Here is a 15,938-nt window from a genome sequence, read left to right as displayed (position 1 = left end):
TTCCCTCCTTGCATCCCCCAAAACATTCCTCTGTACCCCCGCAGGGGGAGCACACCCACAGCTTAGTGACCAATGCTCTAGTTCCAATGACTGAAAGAAAACTAAATTGAGATGGAGTCATCAGTACACTAGCCTGTAAATCTACTTTTACTTACCTAAGCTTTGCCAAGCCTTCCAAACTAAATTTTACTGGCTAAATGAAGACTGCAGGTTTTTTTATGATCCCTTAAATATATGAATGAAGAAACAAAAAGTGTGGTTGTCTCTGAGAATTTTAGGAAGAATGTTAAAGAATCTGCAAATAAAAAAGGAAAATTCCACTTTAATATGTGTTTAGTGTCCCTATTGCCCAGACCAGGAGACGTATAGGGCACAAAGACAATAAAAACCCTTAATTTCTTCTATTCATATTCCCTTAATTCATACAGTCAGCCTACAATGCCTCATTCTGTGACCTACAGCTACCAAGCAAGCCCCAAGGAGTATGGTGCTGGCCATGAATGTTCAGGTAATTGCATTTCTGTAGAACAATTTAAAGTTTCTTAGAACAATTTTAATTTTGTTTTTAACAAAGAAGAATGTTTGAGAAGGTGCTATATATAATTAAACAAAAATGAAATTTATTTTAAATTGCTTGCTTGCTTTTCACAAGACCCAAAGGATAGCCAAAATAAAACAACTTGTGTGTGTGCAGTGTATAAAGTATACACACACAGAGATTATTCTCCAGTCAATATTGTGGTATTTATCTGTATCATTTACACACACAGCATTATTTTATAAACACACTGTAAACTGGATCAGAAATGTAGCTGTTGGAATTAAAAACACACATTATCATAACTTAATAGATTCATGGAGGCTGAGGCCAGAAGGGATCATCCAATCATCTAATGCGATCTACTGCACATCACAGGCCATTACATTTCACCCAACCATCCCCATGTTAAGCCCAAAGAATGCATAGATTTCAAGGCCTGAAGGGACCATTCTGATCATCTAGTCTGACCTCCTGTACCACACAGGCCATAGAACTTCCCCAAAATAATTACTAGAACATACAGTTTAGAAAAACATCCAATCGTGATTTAAAAATTGTCTGTGATAGAGAATCCACTAGGACCCATGGTAAATTTCCCAATGGTTAATTACCCTCACTGCCAAAAATGTATACCTTATTTTCAGTCTGAAGTTGTCTAATTTTAACTTCCAGCCATTTGATCATGTTATATCTTTCTCTGCTAGCCTGAAGAGCCCATTATTAATTATTTGTTCCCTGTGTAGACACAGGCTGTAATCAACTTATTCCTTAACATTTTCTTAGTTAAGCTAAATAGATTAACAAATTTATTTCAGCATGAGCTTTCGTGAGTTACAGCTCACTTCTTCGGGTGCATAGAATGGAACACACAGACAGGAGATATTTATATATACAGAGAACATGTAAAGGTGGAAACATGCATACCAACAGGAAGAGATAATTAAGATGACCCATAGAAGGTGTGAGGAGAACTTAACATAGGTAAATAGATTCAATTAGCATAATGACTCAACCATTCCCAGTCTCTGTTTAAGCCTGAGTTAATTGTATCTAATTTGCATATTACTTCGAATTCAGCAGTCTCTCTTTGGAGACTGTTTTTGAAGTTATTTTGTTGCAAAATTGCCACCTTCAAGTCTGTCACTGAGTGGTTAGAGAGGCTGAAGTGTTCTCCCACTGGTTTTTGAATGTTATGATTCCTGATGTCAGATTTGTGTCCATTTATTCTTTTGCACAGAGACTGTCCGGTTTGGCCAATGTACATGGCAGAGGGTCATTGTTGGTACATGATGGCATATATCACGTTGGTAGATATAATTTTTTCTCCTGCTGATGATAGCTCATCTCAATTGATTAGACTCTTCCTGTTGGTATGCGTATTTTCACCATTTCATGTTCTCTGTAAGTATAAATATCTCCTGTCAGTGTGTTCCATTCTATGCATCCGAAGAAGTGAGCTGTAGTTCACGAAAGCTCATGTTGAAATAAATTTGTTAGTCTCTAAGGTGCCACAAATACTCCTGTTCTTTTTCAGATACAGATTAACATGGCTGCTACTCTTAAACCTGCTAAATAGATTGTGCTCTTTGACATAAAGGCATGTTTTCTAACCGTTTAATATTCTTGTGGCTCTTTTCTGAACCCTCTCCAATTTATCAATAACCTTGAATTGTGGGCACCAAAAATGGACACAGTATTCCAGCAGGGGTCATACGGTGCCAGATACAGCAGCAAAATAACCTCTATTCTATTCAAGATTCCCTGATTTATGCATCCCAGGATGCGCAACTTTGGTTAGACCGAAGCATTTAGGTCCTCATGAAACTAAACTGTGTGCAATAAACGGACAACAGGAGAGACCAAGGTGCCAGCAATGCCCAAAGGGCCCTGCAATAACAGCAAATTGATTAGGCGAGATATGACCAAATATGCCCATAATCTGTGGTGTTCCTACAATGTGGAGGCTTCCTGTGATTGTAGGTTTGGCAACATTGTCTGAATCAGCCACAGGCCTTTATGATTGAAAATTGGGAGCAGTTCAAAGAAGTACAAGTAATATTGGACTGATATTAGTTATTGACTCCAGGACCATCCTGCCCATCTCCTATCAACCTTTCAACTGCCCAACTTCTCCCTCTCACGTTGCCTTCTCAACTTCCACTTCAATAATCCCTTCCTTGCCCCAACTTCAACCCAAAGAGCCCCTTAAGGGTTTGCAATACAAAGAACTAACCTGACTTCTGGCTGCCAACACTCTGCCCATGTGGTTTGAATGTTACACCTTCTCCCCTGCCCTTTTTCAGGGTTTGTCTCTTAAGGACTCAAATCTGCAACCAATTAAAAACACAAGAAATTTTATGCATGACAGCAGTCTTATTAAATTCAACAGGGCTACTTATTTTCATAAAGTTATTCTGGTGTGCAGGTGTTTGCAGCATTGGAGCCTTAGGACAGTGGTTCTCAACCAGAGATGTGTGTACCTCTGAGGGTAAGCAGAGGTCTTCCAGAGGATACATCAATTCATCTAGATATTTGCCTAGTTTTACAACAGGATACATAAAAAGCACTAGTGAAGTCAGTACAAATTAAAATTTCATACAGACAATGACTTGTTTATACTGCTCTATATACTATATACTGAAATGTGAGTACAATATTTACATTTCAACTGATTTATTTTATAATTATATGGTAAAAATGAAAAAGTAAGCAATTTTTCAGTAACAGGGTACTGTGACACTTTTGTATTTTTATTTTTGATTTTTTAAGCAAGTACTTTTTAAGTGAGGTGAAATGTGGGGGGCACCCAAGGCAAATCAGATTCCTGAAAGGGGTACAGTAGTCTGGAAAGGTTGAGAGCCACTGCCTTAGGACATGTGTTTAACTTTAACAATTCTAAAAGTCTAATTAGGTTCAACTTTCCAAATGCAGGACACTGTGTTTTGGTTAAGAAGTATCCTTAAAATATGTGACAGAGAAGTCTATCACAAGCCATTTAAAGACACTGATTCTGCACTGAGAACCAAAGAGAGACACTTCTGTTGAGGTTAGTAGCAAAGGTGCTGGAAACATTTGTGTAGTGGAGCTGCTGAGTGCCATTGATCCAAACTGTAAACCCTGTATATGATGGAATCCACTGGCAACACCCCTGTACCCCTAGTTTCAGCACCTGTGGTCAGTGGAGGGCACAGGGGGTCAACCTGCCTGGTTCTCAATGCAGGACTGGGATCTAAGTGAGGGAATTTACAAATAATTATCATAGATTATTGGGGTTGGAAGGGACCTCAGGAGATCATTTAGTCCAACCCCCTGCTCAAAGCAGGACCAATTCCCTACTGATCCCCTCAAGAATTGAACTCACAACCTTGGGTTTAGCAGGCCAATGCTCAAACTACCAAGCTATCCCTCTCCCAATCTGCATGACTCAGGATTCAATCCTGCAAACATTTACACATATGTATAAATGTTTGCAAGATTGCCCCAATCCTGCAATCAGGTCTGCAGTCAGACTCTTGCTGAACCAAATTTAAAGCTGGCTTAATTTTTAAGGAAAGTTTCCTCACTATTGACAAGGCCTGTGGGCTTGATTGTGGGCTCCCACCAGTACAAATCAACAGTAGTATCACTAGAGTTACAGCAAAATAAAACTGATGCACATTAGTAAATAAGCAGTAAAAGCACAAAAATAGGGTGTTTTAGGACTCCAAAGATGTGCAGAGGAAAGTCTCTCTTTTCAGTATTTTGTTTGCAGGATTAATAATGTGCATGGGACAGAGAGTTCTGGTTTCTAAGGACTTAGCAAACACTATGTTACATTTCCTTAACAGAAACAGGAAGTGAACAATGGAGATTGTAGAGCTGGTTGAAAAATGGAAAGCTGGTTGAAAAATGGAAAAGATTTTATGTGATATTTTGAAATCTTCCATTTTGCAGGAACCAGTTTTTGAAACTTTGTTTCAAAAACCAAAACATATTTTTAGCCAAAATCTTGTTCAAAATAGTCATTGAACTTTTAGCAATCAAAATGTTAGGCAGCACCTTGAAACACAATTTCGACAGGAGCTATAATTTATAAAATGAATAAAAACATCATATTGCCTGAAAAAAAAAATAACAAAAAGGTCAAAGAGGTGACCAGTTTTTTTCCTGACTAGGTCCACTAGGGGAAGCAGGGGAGAGAGAGAAAGAGAGAGAATACGCTCACTATTCATCAGAAAACTTTTCACTTAACAGAAATACCAGAGGGGTAGCCCTGGTAGTCTGTATCCTCAAACACAACACAGCTTCCACCCACTTTAACGGTCTGGGAGGCAGGGGGCAGAGTAAAGGGTCTTTGTTCTGTTTGTGCAACCTGGGGCGAATACTCTTAGTCCCTAAATAAATCAAACAGGAACAGAGTAATATTCATAACGCGGGGTGGGGTGGCAGATTGGGGATATCTCCGGCCCAGAGCAGCCCCCCCAGGGGAGGCTGTGAACGCCCATCCCCGTGGCCGGGAGACTGCCCGCTAGAGGCAGGGGCTGCACACGGACAAACCACGCGGCGGCAGCAACTCTGGGAAGCGCCGCTGGCCTCTGCAGCGGCTCCCCGCGCCCGCACCGAATCCCCACGTGGGGGCCCCCAGCCGCCACTCACCGTCCCGCTCGGCTCTCTCGCCCCGCGGGCTCGCCGCTGTAGCTGCCCGAGCCCCGCCTGACAAGCCGCGAGCGGAGGCCGCCGGCCGGGACCGAGGCGCTGGGTGCCAAGCGGCGGAGCCAGAGCCGGGCAGGTGTGGGCCCCGGTCTCCGCCCCGCCCCGGGCTCCCCGCGTCCCCGCCCGGGCTGAGGAGGCCGCACTGAGCTCAGGCTCCTGCGCGGGCGGGAGAGCGAAGGGGTCTTCGCGGGAGGACCCGACTGTGCCAGCAACATGGCCGCGTCCAGCCGGGCCCAGGTGCTGCGGCTGTACCGGGCCCTGCTGCGGGAGAGCCAGCGCTTCACCGCCTACGGCTACAGGTGAGGCCCGGCCGGTGGGGACACGTGCCCGGGAACCTGCTGGGGGGTGGCGGAGGGCGAGGTCCCTCCAGGTCCCCTCGTTTTGGAGGGGCGGGACGGGGCCCCAGGCCCGGTTCTGTCTTAGCCCCCCCGATCTGTTTTCCGTGGCGGGGGGCACAGCTCAGGTTCCAGGGCTGGGGGAAGGGGGGTACAGGCCAATTCCCGCTCCCCCTCCATCCTTGTATGTTTTACTGGGGTGGTACAGGCCAGGCTCTCTTCCTCGGGCCTCCTGCACTAGGGTGGGACAAACCAGTTTCTCCTGTAGGTCCACTTAATTTTACTGGGTGTGGGGAGCACAGCCGGGTCCGAACTCAATCCCTCTTATTCCAAGGGGAGCCTCAGCCTTGCATTGCATGGGAGCAGAGGCCAGGTTCTCTCTCACACATCTGAGCTCCCTGTATTCCTCAGAGGAAGGACACACAGATGCGGAGTTGCATCCTTGGAGCCACTTTTTTTGCGCCCCAAGTGCTGGACATGTGGCCGTCCCCCCGCCCAAGCAATGGGGTTTATGGGAAGGGTTCACGGCAGGTCCCTCCGACGCTGACATTCCACCAAGAGGGCATGTCTAGATTACTAGTGCACCACTGGCTAACTGTATGCCTGATATTGCTTATAGTTATCCAGTTCACTTACTAAATACATGGGGTTGCTCCTCAGTAGTACTGATAAGACTATATAGCAATGATGATATGAAGCTCATTGGAGTTGCTTTATTTTAGATAAGACTTCCAGTTGTGGTCCTTCTTACTTTATTATATTAACCATTTTAAAGCATAGAAATTATAAGATGTGCACTTATATTGGATTCTTGGAAGTTTTCACGGAGAGATGAAATCTTTCCCTTTCTTCAGTGAAATGCCTTATAATAATGATTGGAGATATACCTATCTCCTAGAACTGGAAGGGATATTGAAAGGTCATCAATTCCAGCCCTCTGCCTTCACTTGCAGGACCAAGTACTGATTTTTGCCCCAGATCCCTAAGTGGCCCCCTCAAGGATTGAGCTCACAACCCTGGGTTTAGCAGGCTAATGCTCAAACCTCTGAGCTATCCCTCCTCCCAGTCTGTCTCTAAATACTGTAAAATGGGAAATATTGTCTAAATACAATTTTTGCTATATTTATGAATTTGAAAACACTAAAAGTAATGGCGACTTCTCGCAATATGCAAACACCAGCACCTGCCTGCAGACCATCTAGGAGCAAGAAAACAATTCTACCTGTTGGGGTGGTGGTTTTTTGTTTTTTTTTTTATAAGACACCCATCAATGACGTATATGAGCTGATAATGAGAATGAATATGTTGGTAGTCTCTTCTGTTCTAAGATAAACAGTTCTACAGCATTTTTAGGGCTCACATAATGTGATGTTGTGGTATCTTAGCACAAACTTCATAAGGAATTACATTTATTCTGAAGGGCAAAATGCTAAAAGTTAAACTCACTGTTTCATGAATGTAGTGGGTGGATTTTTAAGAACATATACTGTTGCTTATGAGTCTATGCATTGAGTATGAATCGTCTGCTGCTGTCTCCCTATTTTACAGTCGTCTTTTTTTTCTGAAATATTTACATTTAGAGTCAGACATGGAGTTGAAGATTTTTTTATTACTTCTATCTTGCCTATTTATGAATGGCAATGTAAATGTTTTCTTAAACATATTGTATACTTGGTCTCCCGATACCACAGTTCCTTCTTCCAATCCCAACAGATATTTTGCTGCCATCACTGTGAGGGGTAATGTTAGTTTCAGCATTACTGACCTCACTACTGATAGGCTTTAGAATAATAATGCACAAGATCAGTTCCAGAGTCTGGCAATAAAAACTGTAGAGCGCTCTGAAGCCCAGATGTGTGGACAATGTTTTAATAGTAGGAGAGAATTTAGTAAATAGTAAGTAATTTCATGTCTGCTAGTCTGCTCTATTACACATGCATGTGGTGTAAAGAATAAAGTGTGATTTAAGACAGTAGGGAAAGAATCAAGGTGGAAGATGATGTTGAGGTGTCTAATAGCAATACACTTAGTAGGAAGCATCTGGGTGTTTTTATTTGATAAATAACTTCTCTTGTTGCATAGGTGTTTTTTCTTGTGTTTTAAATAAAAAAATAAACATCAGTATTACAAAGGTCTCAGCAAACACTTGCAACAATTGTAAAATATAGTTTTTGATTTTAGTTCAGATTTGGATAAATTCAAGATCTGGAGAATCAGGGCTTACCTGTAGAGGAACAGGAAAACACTGAAGAACTAAAAATGTCTTAATTAACATAAAGATCTTATAAAAGAAAAACATTGTGCTTCCTGCCCTCCCCCTAAAAGTCTGGTCCTTTTTAGAAGGTGCCAAGGGTTAAATTGCTGCACTCTGAGACCGTTTGCAGGCATAAGACCAGAGTAAAAAGAGAGTAGTCCAAAGAAGCTGTTTACAGATTTTTGGGGCCCTGCATCCCAAAGTTCAGAAGGATCAGAGGGAAATGAAAGAGGAACTTGTTCATAGTTTATTACATTAAACTTCAGGTGGGTGTCCGTTTACTTTGTAAACATTTACAGAAATTATCAGCTGATATCATTATTTATTATTTTTATATTGCAAATTATGTACTGGGCTCCCTACAGATTAACATATTTTAAAAATTAATCTTGCTGAGAGGCTTTCTTATGTATGCCAAAAATAAAACAAAAGATCACACCTTTCCTGCCCAGTGTAGATGGGGAAAATGAGGGAAGGAAGTAGTCTTTGGTGGGGAATTTGAGAGTAGTTAAAGATTTACTGTGATCCCCAAATTGTGAAAAACAAATTATAAACAGCCTTCCACATGCACTTACTCAAGGAGGCTATCAGATTCTTCCAGCTAAGACACAGAATTGGGTGGTGTTAATAAATTGATCATACAGATTATATTTAAAAAAAAATCTTCTGTACTCTCTCAAATAACTAATAATCTTTTTTTTCATGCTATAGAAAAATGTTCTTATCAGAGAAAATTGTTATTGTACCATGCTGTTTGAATTTGGTTAAATCAATAATCTACCTCTGGTTGAATGTTCTAAAATTTATGATTTTGCTCCAAGCAAACTACCAGTTGTTTTAGTTCTTTTTGTGTTGTTTTGTTTTTTGAAACATTAGTAAGTTGTCAGATTTTGCATCTATTTTAATATCTCCACCTCCCCATTCCTCCTCCTTTCTTTGCGCTTCCAGCCTATCCTCCTGGTGTTTGTGTTATCCCTTTGCTCCTATCTGTAGCATCAGTGTCTGACATGTTTGCATGTTTTAGCAATTACTTTTTACTTTCTCCTCTCTTGGCTAGATACAAGTGTTACATACCTTGGTTTTATTCTGTTTTGTAACATAGTTTGATATAGACTAAAACTGATAATGCAAAAACAGAATGCCACAAGCTATATCTTGATCCATTGTTTATATGTAGTAAATCTTTCTGACCCTACATGAATAATGGGGATAAATTAAGTATCTAGACTCAGTCAATTATATCTCCTCTTGGTGAACACTTGGTATATCATTCAAGATAAATTGGAAAACTGGGACTTAGATTAAACAAGGGTGTGAGAGCAAAGAGAAAATCATTCTCTCTCTGGTGAAAATCTTTGTTTTCTCCATTATGTGGGTCAGCCTTGTCAATCAGTTTACCAAGATTTGATCTGCTAATCTTCAACTTTTTATTTTTTAAAAAGGATGATTTTATAATATCAAGAGATTAAACTGAGACTGTGTTTATGGACTTCCTCTGACCTGGGTGTTCTCTAGGTTTCTGATACATGGCAGGTTAGTGAAGTCAAGATCTCCAGGTTCTACTCCTAGTTCTTCCACTGATTCCAGTTTGGGGAGATTACTTAATTGTTTGTGCCTCAATTTACCCATTTCCAAAGGTGATATATTCACCTACTTCACCAGGATGTTGCGAGACTTGTATTTGGAAAGTAGAAGTTGTCATTCAGCTTTCTCCAATGTAAGTTTTGATTAGCTAGTGCCAGATCTCTTATGAATAAGGCTAATGTTCTTGAGTCGATCATGGAATGTTGCTTGTATCTAATGTATCACTGGGTCCCGTTTCAATGATGACATCAATTCTGTGTTGAAACAGCTGGTACGAGCACAATATGTCAATGATCCATCAACCTGTGCAGAAAAAAGGTGCTGAGAAATCATTGATATTTTTATCCTGCTTTCAATCCAGTAGCCAACAATGGAACTAGTTTAATTGAGCAGTTGACCATTTCTAGTGGCTGAAAGGCCTAACAAAAATTCTGGTGGTGTACAGAGCTGTGCATGTGCCTGTTCTCTTCTTTGGATTTAGGCTGAAAGACTTGCATATTTGGATAAGTGGCCTGGCCATCAATTTGTGTGTATCAGTGCACAAGCTCATGAATCTAATAAAACAGTGACCCTGTTTCTTTTCATGCGTCAACAAAATTGTAAGCCACAATAAGGACTACAATATCTTTATTCCTGGTTATATACAGAGCACTACCAAATTCACAGTCCATTTTGGTCAATGTCACAGTCATAGGATTTTAAAAAATATACATTTCATGATTTCAGCTATTTAAATCTGAAATTTCATGGTGGTGCAATTATAGGGGTCCTGACCCATAGAGGAGTTGGGGTGTATGACTGGGGTCTGAGTGGGGGCCAGCTGAGATCACTCAGGGCGAACTGCAAAGAAGGGAGTAGATAATCGTAGAACTGGAAGGGACCTCGAGAAGTCATCTAGTCCTGTCCTCTGCACTCAAGGCAGGACTAAGTATTATCCAGGCCATTCCTGATAGGTGCATGTCCAACCTGCTCTTAAAAATCCCCAATGATGGAGATTCCACAACCTTCCTGGGCAATTTATTCCAGTGTTTAACCACTCTGACAGTTAGGAAGTTTTTCCTAATGCCCAACCTAAACCGCCCTTGCAGCAATTGAAGCCCATTGCTGCTTGTCCTATCCTCAGAGGTTAAGAACAATTTTTCTCCCTCCTTGTAACAACCTTTTATGTACTTGAAAACTGTTATCGTGTCTCCTCTCAGTCTTCTCTTCTCCAGACTAAGCAAACCCAGTTTTTTCAATCTTCCCTCATAGGTCATGTTTTCTAGACCTTTAATCGTTTTTGTTGCTCTTATCTAGACTTTCTCCAATTTGTTCACATCTTTCCTGAAATGTGGCTCCCAGAACTGAACACGATACTCCATTTGAGGCCTAATCAGCACGGAGCAGAGTGGAAGAATTACTTCTTGTGTCTTGCTTACAATATTCCTGCTAATACATCCCAGAATGATGTTTTGGTTTTTTTGCAACAGCATTACACTGTTGACTCATCTTTAGCTTGTGATCCACTATGACCTCCAGATCCCTTTCCACAGTATTCCTTCCTAGGCAGTCATTTCCCATTTTGTATGTGTGCAACTGATTGTTCCTTCCTAAGTGGAGTACTTTGCATTTGTCCTTATTGAATTTCATCTTATTTACTTCAGACCATTTCTCCAGTTTGTCCAGATCATTTTGAATTTTAATCCTATCTTTCAAAGCACGTGCAACCCCTCCCAGCTTGGAATCGTCCACAAACTTTGTAAGTGTACTCTCTATGCCATTATCTAAGTCATTGATGAAGATATTGAAGAGAACCGGACCCAGAACCGATCCCTGCGGGACCCCGTTTGTTATGCCCTTCCAGCATGACTGTGAACCACTGATAACTACTCTCTGGGAATGATTTTCCAACCAGTTATGCACCCACCTTATAGTAGCTCCATTTAGGTTGTATTTCCCTAGTTTGTTTATGAGACAATCATTGGAGACAGTATCAAAAGCCTTACTAAAGTCAAGATATACCACATCTGCCGTTTCCCCCCTATCCACGAGGCTCTTTACCCTGTCAAAGAAAGCTGTCAGCTTGGTTTGACACAATTTGTTCTTGACAAATCTATGCTGACTGTTATTTATCACCTTATTATCTTCTAGGTGTTTGTAAATTGTTTGCTTAATTATTTGCTCCATTATCTTTCTGGGTACAGAAGTTAAACTCACCGGTCTGTAATTTCCCAGGTTGTCCTTATTTCCCTTTTTATAGATGGGCACTATATTTGCCCTTTTCCAGTCTTCTGGAATATCTCCCGTCTTCCATGACTTTTCAAAGATAATTGCTAATAGCTCAGATATCTCCTCAGTCAGTTCCTTGAATATTCTAGGATGCATTTCATCAGGCCCTGGTAATTTGAAGACATGTTATTGTCTAAATAATTTTTGTTCTTTCCCTATTTTAGACTCTGATCCTACCTCATTTTCACTGACATTCACTATGTTAGACGTCCAATTGCCACCAACCTTCTTGGTGTAAACTGAAACAAGGAAGTAATTAAGCACCTCTGCCATTTCTGCTATTGTCTTTCTCCCCTCATTGAGTAACAGGCGTACTGTGTCCTAGGTCTTCCTCTTGCTTCTCCAAAGCTGGTGGATATTTTAAATACTTGGATTTACCAAGACAGCATAAAACAGCTTCTTTATTAGCTCACTGGTTGCCCAGAAGGCAACAGCACAATTCCCTTGAAGTCACCCAGCCTCAGGCCTCCATCCAAGTACCCAAATCAAATATGATGAAGATTTCTGAAAATCCTATTTCATTATATAAAAGAAAAGGTTCTACTAATCCCAAAGGATCAGACACCTTACTTCCCAGGTTAATGAATGTTTCAGATCTTATCCAAATACATGCATACAGCCAGTTCTTATTAACTAAACTAAAATTTATTAAAAAGCGAGAGAGAGTATGGTTAAAATATCAGTATACATACAGACGTGAGTTCAGTTCTTGAGGTTCAGATTCATAGCAGAGGTGGTGAGCTTTGTAGTTGCAACGAGTTCTTTCAAAAATAGTCCATAGGTTATAGTACAATGTTTATATTTCAGAATGGTCCAATCAGAACTGGAATCTCAGTCCTTGTGGCTTAGGCTTCCCCTGCATGAAACCTCAGGCAGATCTGAGATAAAAAGGTTCAGGATCTTTTATACAATTTCAGGTCTTCTTTGACCAGTTGGAGTCTCTTGGGAAACAATAGGTGATCAGGGTGTCTTTGAAGTGGGTCCATCACCAGTACTTAGCTATACGAATTAACATAAGACAATTGCCTGTTCCTCCACCATTCACTGATGATTTGCTATACATTTCAAAGAGAGATGAATATAAAGCAGAGTGGATTTGATTTAAATCAAATTGATTTAAATCACTAGTCAGGAAGACTTGATTTAATCATGGATTTCTACATAAAAGTGCATTCTTGTTGGTTGTTATAATCTTAATACATATTCTTCATAACTCAGAGATAGATGAGACCCAAACTGGGTCTCTCTTACGGCCTGCTGCCATTATAGGTTTTCCCTTTTAGTGAGAGAATGGTATGGTAGATCTCAAATCAATGAGGGCTACACTCAGAAAGACCTCAAGACTTCTGGAATATGCTGTTCAAACAGTTTCACTTTTGGTTCTACTGCCTGTCCCTTCCTTCTCACATTTATCTCCAGACTACTTCTCCTTGTCCAGATCTATTCTGCCTCCAACTATCATCTATTCATTGAACTTTTTGAAACTTTGCACCTTTAGAGAGAGGTAAGAGACTGACTCAGTGTACACAAATTTACAGAGGGACAATAGGATTGAGGTCTGTTATTTCTCACCCCTATATATTTATTTATTTTAAAACATTTTTGCTGTTAACAAGCATGTTATCTCTGAAGATACAAACCCACAGTTTGAGAACTGCAAAACTAAGCATCTCTGATGGTATCTTCTAGACTTAGCACTGAGTCCAATTGGGTAGATAGAAAGATTAACCTAAATAATCTATATAGAAGCCCCTGAAACCCCATAAGATTGAGTTCCTAATCCATAAACTATTGGAACTCATTTACAAAACTTTTCTTGAACATTACATGAATATATTCTCATACTATAGAATTAGAATTTATAATCCCTATTCCATGATGAGATATCGTTAAACTATAATGTATCTTAATTAAAATCTCTTTAGATAGGTTTTTTCCTCAAAAAGCATTTTATCAAAAAAATTCAATTTAAATTAAAAAATCATTGATTTTTACCCACCCTGATACAGAGAGATCCTGTGTTTACAATTCATTTAAATGCTAGGATATTTTTTTGATCTCTGAATTATCAGAATACAGCATAGACAGGGACTGTTGATTACATTGTTGACCATTACCCATATATATGTAAATATACAAAAACACAAACATTATCTCCTCACATGTCTTTAAGGGTTGAATTTGAGTAATTTATTTTGCAGAAAGTTTAATCTTTTCTGGCCATGTGTCACAGGAGGTTCGCAAGATAATTGTAGGAGGGGTGCAGTATTGCTACCCTTACTTCTGTGCTGCAGCTGGCAGTGGTGCTGCCTTCGGAGCTGGGCAGCTGAAGGGTGGCAGTTGCTGGTCAGGACCCCAGCTCTGAAGGCAGAGCTGCTGCCAGCAACAGTGTATAAGTAAGGATGGTATGGTATGGTATGGTATTGCCACCCTTACTTGTGCGCTTCTACCTGTGGAGTTGGGCCTTCAGCAGCTGCCACTGTCCAGCCACCTAGCTCTGAAGGCAGCAGCGCAGACGTAAGGGTGGCATGATACAGTATTGCCACTCTTACATCTGTGCTGCTGTTGGTGAGGCACTGCCTTCAGAGCTAGGTGGCAATACCGCGACCACCTTAAAATAACCTTGTGACCCCCCTGCAACTCCCTTTGGGTCAGGAGAAACACTGGTCTCCTCCATTAAGTCTGTATGATATAGGTAAAAGCATACAAAAGACCAGATTTCATGATTCATGATGTGTTTTTCATGGCCGTGGATTTGGTAGAGCCCTAGTGATATTGATGTTTGCAGTGTTGTTCTAGTTGCATTGGTCCCAGAATATTAGAAACACAAAATGGATGAGGTAATCTTTTATTGCATCAACTTCTGTTGGTGAAAGAGACGGGCTTTTAAGCTACGCAGAGCTGAAGAAGATTGTTTTCTAGTCCTGGACCTCCTCACTCCCCAGATATCAATTCAACTCTAATAACTACTTTCGTAACAACTTGGCAATAAATTTCTGTCATAAAAGTTTAACGTATTCCCTTGGATAAACTTCAAACTATTGACTATGGATTTCAGTGGGGAAAAAAAAAAAAAAAGAGAGACAACAAGAGATCTAAGCCTGAATCACCTAAGCAGCTGAAGAGGGAGACTGAATGCCACAGCAGAATCTAGACCAGGATATCACAGCACTGAATGAATCCAGTTGGTTTGTGAAGAATTCTATCTCAAAAGAAATTTGTGGCCTCTCTAAAGATGTATGTGACATAGAATCCTGAATAGCTCACTTAGAAAATGAGTTACCAAAGACGGCAATTGAAATTCAGGGAAATTAAAGAAGAAACTACGTCCTTAATTCTTAGGCCTGGTCTACACTGGGGGAGGCGGGGTCAACGTAAGATATGCAACTGAAGTCGGATGTATCTTATATCAACTTACATCCCATCCTCACAGTATGGGATCGACAGCCGCAGCTCCCCCGTCTATTCCGCTTCTGTGCCTCACCCTGGTGGAGTTCCGGAGTCGACGGGGAGCGCATTCAGGGATCAATTTATTGCCTGTAGACGCGATAAATCGATCCCTGATAGATCTGTCGCTACTCGCCGATCCAGCGGGTAGTGTGGACATACCCTTAGACTATACCAACTGGAAGAAAAACAGAATGACCTAGAAAACAGATCCTGAAGAAACAACTTTCGTCTCTTAGGTATTGTTGAGGGTCTAGACGGGAAAGATATTATCAGTTTTCTTCAGAAACTGCTCCCTGACGTACTTAAATTGGACCCCCAGGTACCCCCATTAGATATTGAAAGGGCTTATTGAATGCCTGGTACTAGAAGGCAGGAGTCTGTCAAGCCCAGACCTATCTTGAAGCTGCTGAAGTGTAATGATAAAGTAATGTTAATGAATGCTGCCAGAAAGCTGAAACTCTGACCTACAAAGTCCACAAAAATTCTTTTTTTCTGACTTCTCAGCTGCGCTTAACAAAAAGAAGGCTGCATTCAGTGGCATAAAACAAATCCTGAAGGGGCCAATGTCAGATACAGCATCAAGTACCCCTCCACTTTCACAATGAATTTAGCAGGGGCCACAAGATTTTGCAAAACCCCCTCTGAAGCTTGGCAGACATTTCAAAGACAGATCAGATTTGACCAAAAATAGCAGTATGTTTTTTTTCATCATGAAAAGCATACCTCAATAAGTTGAAAAAACAATTTTTTCTATTCATCCTTGTAGATATGGTATTATATACTTATATAGTCTTCCCAGCTCCTAGCAGATAAC

The 15,938-nt window shown here is 40.7% G+C and overlaps 2 protein-coding genes across 7 annotated transcripts in view; one reads left to right on the top strand and one right to left on the bottom strand.

The window, feature by feature from the left end:
* FARS2 (phenylalanyl-tRNA synthetase 2, mitochondrial) overlaps positions 1 to 5,261 on the bottom strand; it is a 366,541-nt gene extending 361,280 nt beyond the window's left edge. Inside the window, exons 1-3 of the mRNA XM_030552343.1 lie at positions 5,177 to 5,261; positions 2,775 to 2,868; positions 156 to 295 (exon numbers count right to left, since the gene is read on the bottom strand). The gene's annotated coding sequence lies outside the window, so the exon portion shown is untranslated. The remainder of the gene's footprint in view (positions 1 to 155; positions 296 to 2,774; positions 2,869 to 5,176) is intronic.
* Positions 5,262 to 5,359: 98 nt separating this feature from the next.
* Positions 5,360 to 15,938, top strand: part of LYRM4 (LYR motif containing 4) — a 177,854-nt gene continuing 167,275 nt past the window's right edge. For 2 of the 6 annotated variants that reach the window (XM_030552342.1, XM_030552341.1), the window contains exon 1: positions 5,363 to 5,532. In XM_030552342.1, the coding sequence (XP_030408202.1) occupies positions 5,447 to 5,532 (86 nt within the window). In that variant the 5' untranslated portion in view covers positions 5,363 to 5,446. Of the gene's footprint in view, positions 5,533 to 15,938 lie in introns of all 6 variants that reach the window. The other 4 variants (XR_003999032.1, XR_003999033.1, XM_030552340.1 and 1 more) reach the window with 3 other exon arrangements.

The sequence above is a fragment of the Gopherus evgoodei genome, chromosome 2 (genome assembly GCF_007399415.2).
Source record: "Gopherus evgoodei ecotype Sinaloan lineage chromosome 2, rGopEvg1_v1.p, whole genome shotgun sequence".
NCBI lineage: Eukaryota > Metazoa > Chordata > Testudines > Testudinidae > Gopherus > Gopherus evgoodei.
This window is presented reverse-complemented; position numbering and strand designations above follow the sequence as displayed.